Source organism: Eubalaena glacialis, chromosome 7, assembly GCF_028564815.1.
Source record: "Eubalaena glacialis isolate mEubGla1 chromosome 7, mEubGla1.1.hap2.+ XY, whole genome shotgun sequence".
Classification (NCBI taxonomy): domain Eukaryota; kingdom Metazoa; phylum Chordata; class Mammalia; order Artiodactyla; family Balaenidae; genus Eubalaena; species Eubalaena glacialis.
The window spans coordinates 8,823,966-8,837,564 of record NC_083722.1 but is presented as its reverse complement, the minus strand read 5'-3'; the positions used below and the strand labels follow the sequence as shown (position 1 = coordinate 8,837,564).

Genomic DNA, 13,599 nt, shown 5'->3' with positions numbered 1-13,599 from the left:
AAGGTCATTTAATCATGCCCCGACCCAGTCAAATAGTGCCAAGTGCACTTCTACATTGCTCCCTGCCCTCTTCAAAGCCTAAATACTGAAACATATGCAAATTTGCGGATTACCTGCTAGTATCTAAATGAAGACATCTGAAAATCAGCAATAATCCTGTCTCCCACGTTTATCAGGAAAGGAGCCTATGAGAGAAGCAAAATTCAGCCATGTTGGAACTCTCAGTCCCAGAGTGGTGTGTTACGCAGTTCTCCTTCTCCGGCCTGGCCTGCCACAGGACTTGCGCCGTGACCTGCGCAAGTACGCCAGAGGGAAGCTGCTTTGAGACGGCTACAGTCCTGGTCAGAGCTAGCCATGATGAGGACTTCTACGTGCATATACCACTTTTTTGTTTTGAGCTGGTATATTTTCCTCAACTTTTATATCTCACAACAAGGAGAGGATCGGCGGAAATCCAAAGTCTTTCTAAGTGGTGGACAATGGAAGTACTTAACATTCCTTAATCTGGTAAGTCCATTCGGCTGTATCAGGAAGCAAGCTATTTGTCTGTAATATCAGTGCCTCTACACATAACACCTTTTGATTTTATCAAGTACAAAATTCCAATATTTGTCTTTCTTCTTCACTGTTTGTGAGTTTTGGCATTCTCTCTTACTTGACAGTTTGCTCTGAGAAACCCCATTTGGGAGTTATCCATAGCTACCTTTTGTGCTGGCTAATCGTTAAATGCTCTTTTGAAAAGAATCTTGTCTTGAAGTTCTTCTCAGATGAGCCCAAATGGGGAGCTAAACTAATGGTTTCACCATGGGACTGACTATATATGCAGGAGGGATTCTGAACTTTGCTTGGGGAAGTCTGTGAGGGAAGGCAGAGTGGTGTATGCTACGTGGGAAGTGCAATTTCCAGTGGAGGAATAATGCCATTTTATAGCACACACAGACTAACAGATTTATCTAAGAAAAGCAAATACATTTTGCCATGTTCGGATCCCACTTCAAATTTTTATAGGCTCAGGCTCCATCTTAAAGGACAAATCACCCAACCAAATGGCAAATACACATTTTCAACTATTTACAAACCAATCACATCACTTGATCCTTTCTTGTCTCCCTAGCCCAGCTGACCACAATCTGATGAATGAAGTGATGAAGTGTGAATGAATGGGAGAAAAATAGGTTTTTAAAAAATGTTTTGGAAATATGTAAAATTATTTTTAGAGTTAAAAGCTAAAAATGCTGCAGCCTTTGGGGATGCTAATTAAAGTTTTGAGATTTTTAACCTAAATGTAGGGTACCATATAAACATCTGATTTCAGAAACTAGACAAAATATTCCAGTTCTTTGGCATCATAATCCTAGGCAGAGGTAATGCATGGTAAAAAAAAAAGAAAGAAAGAAAAAAAAGATGACTCTGTAATGCTAAGGAGAGGAAATTCAGAAGGTTCAAATCAAAGAAGCCTGGAAGTTCAGCTTCCTCCTCTCTGGTAACTTGCTGGCTTTTGATTTTGAGATTTGAGCCCTGAATACAGTTCTACTGTGCTTGAAAAGTATCAAGGTGATGGCTTGTTTCAATCATAGAATTTCATGAGAAAACAAGTAAATAGAAAACAATAACAAAAAATGATTTTGTGGAATTAGAATAATACAGTAAAAGTCTCAGCTTTATGTATCTATGAGCTTCACATTAAGAATAGTCAAGGTAAAGAGAGCAGTGTCAGCCAGGATTGATGATCTAATCAAATCCAAATTCTAGTATGGTTGTCCTCCCTCACACTAAGCATGGCTAATAGCAGATTCATCACCTATTCCCAAAACCCAGCTCCCTGGCTTCTTAATTATAGCTCGGTTACATGTCCCAGAGTCATCATATTTCCAAGAATGGAAAAAGACACTCATCTGTCCAAGACACTTATTTCCTAGTGTTAATTCCCTGACTAATCAGCCACCAAATCCTATGTCTTCCCTCTTGCTAGGTTCATCCCTTCTTCCCCAATCATACTGCCCCTCTCATTGGAGGTGTTTATTAATTGGTACCTAAATGACCAGATCACCTCTTCACTGTCCTCCCATTATCAGTCCATCCATCACTCAGATTTCAGATTAATCTTCCCAAAGAACTGTTTTTGGTTTGGTTTTGCTTCAAACATCATAAGCCTGCTTGAGAAGTGTGGTCAGCTACTCAAGAAACCACAGGGGCTCCCTCCTACCTTACAGGACCAATCCAAACTCCTGATTTAAGAGCTCACCTGCCTACTTAGCCGTCGGGCGCTCGCCTCCCTAGGAAGGTTGGTCTATTCTCCAGGAAGCCCTGTGTGTTCTCCAGTGTCAGTCCCTAGGCTTTTGCTGTCACTGTTCTACCCATATTCACACTATCCTTGAATGAAAGGCCTACCTGCTTCTACACCACCTTGCTGCTTTCACAGACCACCTGAAATCCCATATTCTCCTTAAAATCTCTGCTGACCAACTCTAGCCCAAATTCGTTTTTTCCTTTCCCTAAATTTTTACAGCTTCTCTCAGTCTCCGCTTATTTATGTATAGTATTGTTTTCTCATTTCCACCCACATGTGATTCTCAACATTTCAATAAAATTGTAAGTGGCTCCAAAACAGGAGTTTTGTCTCCTAAGTCTTTGCCAGCCCTAACGTTCTCTGATTCTACATTGTATTTGCTACAGTGGCTGGCACAGATTACCCCCATAATAAAAGCTGGCTGACTTGGTATGTTGACTGGACTTGACCTCAGACTCTTCCGTATTCCTGAGCAGTATAGTCTCTTCTGACATCTTCTGGCCCTTGAAATGGGCAGAGAGGGGCTTCCCTATGGCTGTTTCCTTTCTGCTGTTAGGTGTCATCCTGAAATTGTGACTTAATGCAACGTTTTCCAACTGGTGAAGATGGGTTGAATGTGTTTTAGAGGATCAATTTAAGGTCAGACTTCAAATATGTGACATCACGTGAAATACTGCGCCTTAAAATTTCTAGCTCTTGAGGTCTTGTGGGCTGATTAATGGTTGTGTTTCCTAACGATTAATTAGTGTTAACTAACGAATAATTAGTTAATGGTTGCGTTTATAAAGTCACAGAGGTCTCATAACTTGCTATAACACTCTTAAATTTATTTTATGTAAACATATTGAAGTCAGTACTCCATCCTGCTTTCCAGGAAATTTACACCCCACCCCTTTAAACAGCTTTCATTTCTAGTTGGCTGAATATCCGTCATGGCCCCTAAGAACAAAGTCCAACTTAATGCAAGTCAGCATTCTAAGTGGGCCCCGTTTCCTCCTGAAGCTACCCCAGGGGCTTCAAAGGATTGACGCCTGGGGCATGAGGTGAGTTGGGGGGGTGCCACTGAGGAATGGTGACCAATTCCTGCCTAGTGCCTAAGGAGAGTAAAGGAAGAAGAGGAGAGATGTGAGTCTCTGTCTAATGAGGGAGTAAACTGACCCCAGGGAAGAGGCAGCCAATTCCCTGTTGGGAGGGAAGGCAGTATAGCTTAGTGGTTATAAGCATGAGCTCTAGGATCATGAGCTCTCTGGGATGGTTCCTCAGTTCCACCTCCTACTGACCCTGGTCTGGGTATTTCTTTGTCTTCTATTTCCAAATCTGTCAAATAGTGCATAACCACAGAGTGACTGTAAGGGACAAAGGACATGAGGGAAGCACTCAGAATGGTGTAAGCAGTGGACAATGGAATGAGGAGATAGGAGAGTGCTGGTGAGCTTCTAGCCATCTCATCTTTGAGTACAGAAGGGATGGTGCAGAGGGGAGGGTAATTTGTTGGGACATCAGTCCCCTCACTGAGCACCATGGGTGGTGGGTCATGGATTCAGGCAAGGGTCACCCAACTGCCTCACTGCTCAAGTACTTCCCTCCACAGGCTTCATACTTCAGCTTCCCAGCTAGAGGAGGACCACTGTGGAGTCAATGCTTTCCCTATATAATAGTTGCCTAGGTGGATGCCCTCAGGCACTGGGGAAGCCCTAGAGGTAGAGTCTGCAAGCTCAGGCAGGGGGCAGTGAGTCCTGCTGAATGGGGCAGCCCCCAGGAGCTGGGCATGGAGACAAGGCAGTGCTGTGGACATCCTCCGGGTGCTCATGTTGGCTCAGGCTTCCAGGGCCTGGGTCTTCCACAATGTCGTGTTCCCTCCTCTCCATCCACTCCACTTCCACCCAGGGACTGTCCCTGACCCCAGGGAATTCAAGCTGGGGAGAGGGGATAGAGGGGTTTTTCAGCTACAATTGAAATCGGCTTGCAGAATTCATAGAGTTTGCTGGGTTTTCCTCTTTTTAAAAATAAACGTCCGGGCTTCCCTGGTGGCGCAGTGGTTGAGAATCTGCCTGCCAATGCAGGGGACACGGGTTCGAGCCCTGGTCTGGGAGGATCCCACATGCCGCGGAGCAACTGGGCCCGTGAGCCACAATTACTGAGCCTGCGCGTCTGGAGCCTGTGCTCCGCAACAAGAGAGGCCGCGATAGTGAGAGGCCCGCACACCGCGATAAAGAGCGGCCCCCGCTCGCCACAACTAGAGAAAGCCCTCGCACAGAAACGAAGACCCGACACAGCCAAAAATAAATAAATAAATAAATTTAAAAATGGTCCACATCAAAAAAAAAAATCTTAAAAAAAAAAAAAAAAAAAACTTCCTTCTGAAACATGGTTAGAGGTGGTGCCTCATAACTGGGATCTCCAGGGGAGATTCTGGGCGAGCCCCTCCCTGTTTCCCTCCCCCAACTTCACCAACAGAGGCACGACACTTCCCTCCCCTCTTCATATAAAGTTGTCCAAGCCGCAGGCAGCTCTGACCTCATTATCGTCAAGCTCTCAGGATGACAACAGCCACTTCATTACATAGGTCCTCAGGGATGGCAAAGCAGGGCCAGGGGAAGAGAGATCCTTGAGAGATCCTTGGGGACGTTCCATCGTCCAAACTCCAAGGTAGCCCATGAACAGTGAGAAGACAGGGATCCATTTATAGTATATAGAACCCACTGCGATACTTGGGGCCAACCTTTAATTTCCGTCATCGGGTTAATATATTCATCTGTGGAACTCTTAAGCTCAACAGAGTCAGAAATACACTTAACTGTCTATTCCGCAAAAATGCTTAAGATCACTGTTTTTACCTCTCAGATAGTTGAAAGAGTGAGGGCTGAGAGAAGGGAAGAGTCACCACCAGCACCCAAAATAAAACAGCTGTGGTTTACTGAGTAACCATGACAGCATTTTGATAGGTTCTTTGTGCACGGTATAAAGATTAGTGATTGAAGGCCTAGCTTCTGGTGCCAGACTGCCTGGGTGCCGCTCACTTGCTGTGTGCTCTTGAGTGAGTTACCTAACTTCTCTGTGCCTCATACGTAGTGGATCTGCGGTGTGGCACACAGATTCCCCTACCTCCTCAGCATCAAGGTACTCATTCCCCAGCTCCTGGGAGAAGGGGTGTTGGCCGCTGATGAATCACAGCTGAGCTCTCATCCCACAACTGTCCTCAGCAGAAGGGAGCTACCTGGACCAAGGCTTAAGGCCTCCCTGAGGTGGCTGCGTGCAAAGACTGGTTGACCTGGGCCACAAAGGCTGGGCTCCAGGACAACTCTGAAGGGACAGCTCAACGCCAGCGCTCCTTCAGGGATTAGCTGCTTCCATGCAACTGCACTGCCCTTCCGGTTTTCCAGCTGCTCAGTCCTTCTCCCTCCCTCCCTCCCTCTCACGGATGCTCTGAGGGCACTCCTCCATGAACACTCTTCAGGCAGATCTCAGCATCTCAGATTCTGTTTCCCAAGGAACCTGGCCTACAAAACGTAAAATGGTAAATGTACCGAAAAAGGTCCTCCTCTTCTGCCGCCTCTTCTTCTTCCTAATAAAGACATATTAACATAGAATCTGCCCTGGTCTGTATTATGCCTAATTTCTGGCACCTAAGAGACATTCTGTGAATGTTGGCTGCATGAATAAATGATCAGAACGTAACTCTTAACTGGTAAGAGCCACTTTCTAGAGAACCCCATCCCACCTGTAAGACAGCCTGCCCCACGGCCATCCTACTGCTACACTGAAGCCAGCTGTTACCAGCTATACAACACTGGCCAAGCATTCTCACAAATCTTCCTTCCAACCTGTCCCTCAATGTTCTTAGTTTCTTCTCTTTTTTCTCTTGTGTTCTTCATATCATTTCTTCTCCCATGTTCTTTATCTCATTCTTTCATCTGTTTCATAAGCTCAATGCACATGAATAATGTCTGAAACAGAATATTACATATAATACAGACATATTTGACAAAGACTTCCTCTACCTGTCCCAAATGCCACCACCCTTACCACCACAGTTATACAAAATGCTCATCACAATGAGTCCCCATTTGCTGTTTTATTCTGAATTAATCTCCACTGCAAGTGTTGCATCATTTTGAAGGCGAGACCTGAGAAAGTCCCGGCCTGTCTGAGTCGGGCACAGAGAGCTGAGCTGGGCGTTGGATCACTTGACTCATTCAATCAGAGTTGTAATGTCTTGCTCAGGCAACTTGTGGAATCTCCCTCTCTGGAATTATTTTTAAATGAAGAAATTCTCATTTCCTGGGATAGTTTAAGAGGGTTCTGGCTTACAGCAAGGAAAATAAACTTGACGACTTAGAAAGGTTAAGCTTCTGTGTCTTCAAGATTTTTGTAAATTTTGTGAAGACATATGAATGTAAAAACGAAACATCCTTTAGCTATGGTTTCTCAAATTGCACTAGTTATAAAAAAAAATGTAAATTAAGCTCTCCCAGGTGGTAAGTTTGTCAGCTAGCAACAAAAATGGAAGACAGCTAACAAACTTAGATCAGCAGTATTTCAGAAGAAGGCACAAAAGAACAAATGGAATTAGGGAAGAACTGGTAGAAAAAAGATAAATCAGACAGCAGCAACTCTGAAGTAAACCCTGACCAAGAAGATACCATTAACTCTGCTTTTCTGAGCAGCCCAAACAGTTGAGAAATGTAAACAACTGTAATTTTGCTGGAAGAGTCGTAAAAGAAGGCCAGTTGTTGCTATCTTCTTTGAATGCTACTGTATTAGTTTGCTGGGGCTGCCATAAAAACGTACCACAGACTGGGGAGCTTACACGACAGAAACTTCCTCAGAGTTCTAGAGGCCAGCAGTCCAAGATCAAGGTGTTGTTAGCAGGGATGGTTTCTACAAGCCTCTCTCCTTGGCTTGTGGATGGCTGCCTTCTCCCTGTGTCTTCACGTGGTCTACCCTCTGTGTGGGTCTGGGTCCTGATCTCCTCTTCTTATAAGGACACCAGTCCTACTGGATTAGGGCCCACCCTACTGTCCTCGTTTTAACTTAATCACCTCTTTAAAGATCCTGTCTCCAAATACAGCCACTTCCTGAGGTACTGAGGGTTATAACTTCAAATATGAATTTTGGGGGGATACAATTCAGTCCCTAACAGCTGCCATTTCCCCCCTTGACTATTCTTTCTGTGAATGTCTTATAAACATCCCAGTGTACTGTCCTTACAGAAGGAGCAGACCAGCGTCTGGTTTTGTGAGCTGATGCAAACCTGTCCTTGAGGCCCTCCAGGAAGCCTCCCCATCGAGTAAGCCGATGCCACCTCCCTCTCCTTGCCCTCCAGCTCTGCTGTGTGGATCCTCTGTGCCCTAGTTCTTGCCTATTTATTTCTTTTGGCAACACCCTAGCGCCTCCCCCCTGGGCTCCTATGTAGGGGCTCATAAATATTCCTTGTTGATACAGATGATGGCACGTCAACGTGGATTAAGATCAATGGAGACAAGGCTGCCTCATGCACACAGCTGGCATCTCTCCAAAGTGACATATGCCTGGGAAATAACGTGTGAGCTGAGGGTAGAGGGGGAGAAGTGATTGGCAAGTTTGTGGTGTGGAGCAAATTTTTATCGGTGAAGGAGAAGCCACGGAGGCTCTGAGTAATGTGTTCTTTCCCCAGTCCAATTTCCACATTCTGCGACTGGGAAAGGCAAGAGAAAGTCAGGACGAGCTTGACTCATGCTGATGCTAGGAAGCTCTAGCTAAGGAAAGTGGTCACGTGGACTTCACATGCTGGGTGGAGGCGGCCTCTCCCCAAGGAGGGAAAACCTGGCAGGCCCTCAGCGCTCAGTGCGAGATTAATTGCTGTGTGGATTAATTGCCGTGTTGATAGACCGGTGCAGGCCTCCTCACCGGGGCCCAGGCCCCTCATCTGCCCTTCCTAACTCCAGCAGCTGCCTGCTATGGCCTCAGGGGTGAGCTGAGAGCTGCTGGGGAAGAAGGGGAGAGAAGGAGACTTCTCCTAGCATCCAGTGCAGAGGCTGCACTCCAATTCTGCAGCGCTCAGGGCTGAACGGCAAAAGTAAATGACGCGTATTGGGGTGGCAGCCTCTTCATGGCATTTAAAACTGTAGCCCACCCTCCCTGGAATGGCCCCTTCTGGCTTGAAGCTTCCTCCTCCCTCAGGGCCATGGGGTTCTTGCACATTCCTGATTTTCTACCATCTGATCATTCTTTGCTACTTTGCTTCCCCCTTAGCCCTTCTGTCCCTTAGAGGAGGGCATTTCCTCAGCATTTGCTTCCCACTTCTCTCTCCTCTTCCCTTCGTCCTCTCTTTAGAACCCTCATCCCACCATGCGGGCTCATCTCCGCAGCCCCGCCTCCCTGGAGACTACCAGGTCTGCATTTCCAAATGGAAGTTCCTCTAGGCAAGTGGTTCTCAATCTTGGCTGCCCTGATTACAATCACCTGGGAGAATGTTTTAAGATCCTGAAACCTAGGCTGCACCCCCAGACTCATTAAATTAGAATCTTTGGGGGTGAGAATCAGGCATCGGTATTTTTTGAAGTCATTTTTAATTCTCCCACCTGGAGATAACGGTCTCTTTTTCTGAACTCCCACAGTGCTTTATCCTTATTCTTAGAAATCTGACACATCACATGGTGTGTGTGGTTTTTTTAAAGTCTGGCTCAAGAAGCAGACTTTGGGTTTCAAATCCTGGCCTTGATATTTATCAACCATCAGACTTTAGACAAGTTTGTTTATCTCTCTGTGCCTCAGTTTCCTCATCTGTAAAATGGGAAGTGGGGAAGGAATAATAGGATTTACCTCATAAGGTTGTTATAAGAAATTAAAAGCTTAGATCAGTGCCCAGCACATAACAAGAAATCAAGAAAAGTCAGCTATTACAAAAAAAAAAAGTCAGCTATTATAGTTTTGAGTAGTCAGTGAGATTTTTAAGTGATAAATTTATGTCTAATCCAGTGGTTCTAGAACTTTAGCATATACACAGAGCACCTGGGAGTTTATTGAAAAACAAATTCCTGGGCCCCATTCCCAGAGATTCTGATTCCATAGTCTGGGGTGGGGCTGAGGTCCTGCATTTCTAACAAGTTTTGGGGTGATGCTGGTACTGCTGGTCTGAGGACCCCGGTGGGGACATCGCTGGCCTAATCCACCTCTGTGTCCTCTCCTGCCCACCCTTCAGCCTGAGGAGTGGCAGGAGGCCAACTCTGCTAGAGGTTTCCTAGGGTTCAGAGCTCAGAGCTTGTTCCCCCAAAGCCGACTTGGTTCATCATTAGTCCAGATGCCCAGGTTCCAGAACTTGTCTGACTCGGGCTCAGAGCAGAGTCCAGGCTGTTCCTTTTGTACCAATCAGAGCTTTCAAGGAACAGGATTGATTCCGAAGCAATAACTCAAAACCAACTCCAACTCTGTACTATTGTGACCCTTAAATTAGAAGCCGTGGGTTTGTGGAAGACCGTAAGAATGGACAAAGTCTGTTCTGATTGTGATCTTATGTCCTTGAAGAAGGCCCTGCTTCTTTTTTTCCTTCAAGGCCCTCAGGTACCTAGAGATGCACCTGAGCCCACGGTTTGCTCTATAGCCCTGTGGATTTAAGTCACTCCCTCACACAGACTGTCTCTGTAAGGGCTTCAGAGGCCTTCTCCTCTGGCTTCTCCCTCAGATAGGCAAGATGCCATTTTGTGGGTCTCCCTCAGGAGAGCACAGAGCTCCTGCATGGTGCTCTTGACCCTGATTCTGGCTTCTCTAATGAGATTGCAACACTAGGCATTAAAAAATTTTTTTCTTCCTAGGACGAGGCCAGAATATATCTACCATTGTGTCTGGTGCTCTGCCCTTGTGCTGTTTATTTGGTTTTTCCCACCTCTGTGCAGCCAAGGTATCTATCTCATTACATTCTCCTTTTAAGCTGACTCTATTCTGTTTCCATTTTAGCTCAAGTCCATTATGCTAAATACTGTACACATCATTATCCCCTAAACAACTTTACACAGTCGGTTTTAGTGATCAAGGTCAGGGCCCAGCAAGTTGCAAGACCAACCTTCGAATTGGTTCCCAACCGAAACAGCCAGCAGCCCCTCCTTCTCAAATCAACACTGCTCCCAGAGGGATGGCGCTTCAGTCAGTGAAGAATGTATTAATTAAAGGAAATGAAAAGGTCCTCATTTGTTGTAATGAATTTAGTTCTTGCAGGCCATTTTCTACGGGGTGGCCTGCCTGGAAGATGTGCTGAAAAGAGCTAAAGGGCAAAAAGACATTAAGTTCATAACTGCCTTCAGAGACCTGCTTTTCACCACACTGGCTTTTCCGATATCTGCAGTAAGTTACAAAGATGTGCAGGTAATATAATACACATGTCATATGGACTGACACTTCTCCTGGGCAGCAAGGAGGCCATTATTGTTAACCAGGGCAACTGCATTTGCATAAATGGCCTGAGGACTGCATAGCACTGCCCAGTGTCTTCGGGAAATAAGGCACATTAACTGACAAGATTTATCATTAGCTTTTGTATCTTTGTGAACGTTTGATACAAGATCCTTATTACTGTCTAACAGGGAAGTCTGAAGGACCTTTCTTAACCAAAATACAACTGCGATAACCTTGGTTCCATCAGGGTGATGGGAATGGAGGGTGCGGAGGAGGGAGATGACTAATTTCCCTTTCAGACATCTTGTTTCACTTGCTGCAATAAGCATTTGTTACTTCTGCAAGTGGAAACCATTAAAAAAAAAGGTATGAAAACTTTCAAAGTTGACACTTTGAAATTGAGGAGAGAGAGACAGGCTGTTTGAAATACCTGGTGTGGGACACATGGTGGGTGACTCATGCATTCTGTTCAATGAATGGACATCGGGAAGAAGCAAGACATATATATGCAAGGGACAGTCGGCTTGTTGCTGATACTGTCCACATTTCTACAACATTGCTCATGTTTTCATTCATTAGTTAGAATGGAAACAAACTGAGACCAGGCACACGGGCTGCCCAGCAGGGCCTATAATTAGAAATGATTACCTCTTTCTACCCGTCATCGTTCCGCTTCCTATAGTATTGAGACCTCAAACTTAAATCCAAAATGGAACTCTCCAAACACTAATGAGTTCTCAGATAACGGAGCGAGTACTGGCATTCCAGTTTTACTTTGCAGGACACCTCCTCCACCCCCATAAATCTTCTAAAGGCTAAGTTTTTTTGTATCAATGGAGTTTATTCATTTTTTAAGACTTAGAAATTGAGCCTTTGGAATTTAAGAAGATGATCGGAAGATTAATAGTTATGTTTTTCCATCTCTACATTGATTTTGTAGCATGGAAGACAGACACTTTGAAAAGATAGCCAAGGGGTACAAGAGGATGGGGATCAATCCAAAGTTCTGAGCAATAAAGAGATCCAACTCTCCGTTAACTAGCTTGTGAATTACCCTGGGAGCTTGTCACCTCTCCTCGCCCCAGCCTTCCTGCTTCCCCTTGCCATGCCTATTTAGAGGGTGGGCAAAGCAAGTGGAAGACTCAAGCCATTCCATGTGGCTGCTCTCAGCACTCCTGGTAAAGCTCAGAGAAGAGAGAAGTCATTGGTTAAAATGAAATGGTCTGCGAATCCTATTTATCTACATCCTCTCTGCCTGCCACAATGACAAATAATTGATCCCTAACTCTCTGAAATCCCCAGAGACTGGGTATCGTAATTCTACAATAAATAACTTCTTCCTTCATTTAGTATTTCATTATGTATATATAGGAATGTATCTTTAAAACTGGTATCTATTTTTATTTTGCTATGTTTCCTTGATTATCTTAGGAAGCACTGATTGAAAATAAACCTAATGATACTATTTTTGTGTTCTATTTTCCAGTTTGTATTTTTGTCATTCTGGATCCTCTTTCTCTATGATCGAGAACTCGTTTACCCTAAGGCCCTAGATGGTATCTTTCCAGTGTGGTTGAATCATGCAATGGTGAGTAAAAGGAAAATTTAGTGAATACAGAACGGCAATAGCCTCTGTTCTGAGAACTCCAAGTGCCTTATTTATGTTTCCAAACTTCTCCTCAACCCCCAAAATCCCATTCACTCCTCCCTCTTCATCCCGTCACTATTTATTTAAAGAACACATTGAGAATACGAAATGAACAAAAAGTGGTGCTGTAATTGGAGATACGGAGAGCAGATGGGATGTCCAGGCAAGACTCTTTGCCAAGTTGCTTATGAAGTTATTGAAAAGACATGAAACCATAAGGGCAAGCAAACTCTTGGAGTCTGCAGTCCTGAAAGAGAAGTAACTTCAGCAAATAACATGTAATGAATTCCTATCTAGGAATGGAATCAAGCAAGCTTTAAAAATAATCCACCCTGGATGTTAACTAGACTTGTGGTGGTGAACATTTCGCAATACATACAAATATCAAATCATTATGTTGTACACCTGAAACTAATGTGCTATATGTGTCAATTATACCTCAAAAAAATCCACCCAAATGTCCAAAGAATAACTCACGGCTCAGAAGCAGTTTCTTACCTAACACTTGATCAGGACTATTTATCACAAATGATTTACATATTTCTGTTTCCCACTTGGGTTTTTATTCATGTATTTATTTTTGAGGGGCTGAAGAGTAACCAGAACCTGTTCTGAGTTGTTCAGGGCACTGTATCTCAATACCAGTAACACTGGCCTGGAAAGCAGAGCTGGAGCAGGACTGTCCAGGTCTTGGATGAAGGAGGAGGTCTGAGTCATCAGCACCACATGCACAAACTAATCAATCAAAGTACTCGCTCCGCTTCTCAATATTTACAAATGTATTTCCACATTAGTCAGGAGTTCAGAAGGAGGTCTGAGAGTCTGTGAAGCAAATGACATTTAAAAACCAGGGGGAAGTCACCAGGGAGTAGCATATCAAGGCTCCTCAGGTTCACAGACTTTCTTCTACCTCCAACTTTTCCACTGTCTTAAAACTCACATGATTACCAATCTGGAAAAGCAGCTCAGTCCACCATGTGCCCTGCCCCCCACCCCTCAGAAAAACATACTTTCACTTTAAATAGGTGCTCAGTGAGATACTAATTAATTAACTAAGGTATACAAGTTCCGATCTCATTTAGAGTTCAGGACCAAAAACTATATATTTAATAAGTCCCACCTCCCAGAGACCCGTCCTACCAGCTTCTTTTTGTCAGATCACCTCCTCATCTTCCCAGTTTCCCATTAACATTAATCTGAAACCCCTACACAGGGAATAGTGTGGCGTTTTATGGCACTTAGACTATATTAAGTATGTTCCTCAAATAGGAGCCCATTTAATTCATACAAC

General features: G+C 44.4%; 1 protein-coding gene across 1 annotated transcript in view; it reads left to right on the top strand.

Moving 5' to 3' along the window:
* Window positions 1–209: 209 nt before the first annotated feature.
* ADTRP (androgen dependent TFPI regulating protein) overlaps window positions 210–13,599 on the top strand; it is a 68,055-nt gene continuing 54,665 nt past the window's right edge. The window contains exons 1-3 of the mRNA XM_061197400.1: window positions 210–507; window positions 10,475–10,609; window positions 12,147–12,248. Coding sequence (XP_061053383.1) covers window positions 355–507; window positions 10,475–10,609; window positions 12,147–12,248 — 390 coding nt within the window. The 5' untranslated portion in view covers window positions 210–354. The remainder of the gene's footprint in view (window positions 508–10,474; window positions 10,610–12,146; window positions 12,249–13,599) is intronic.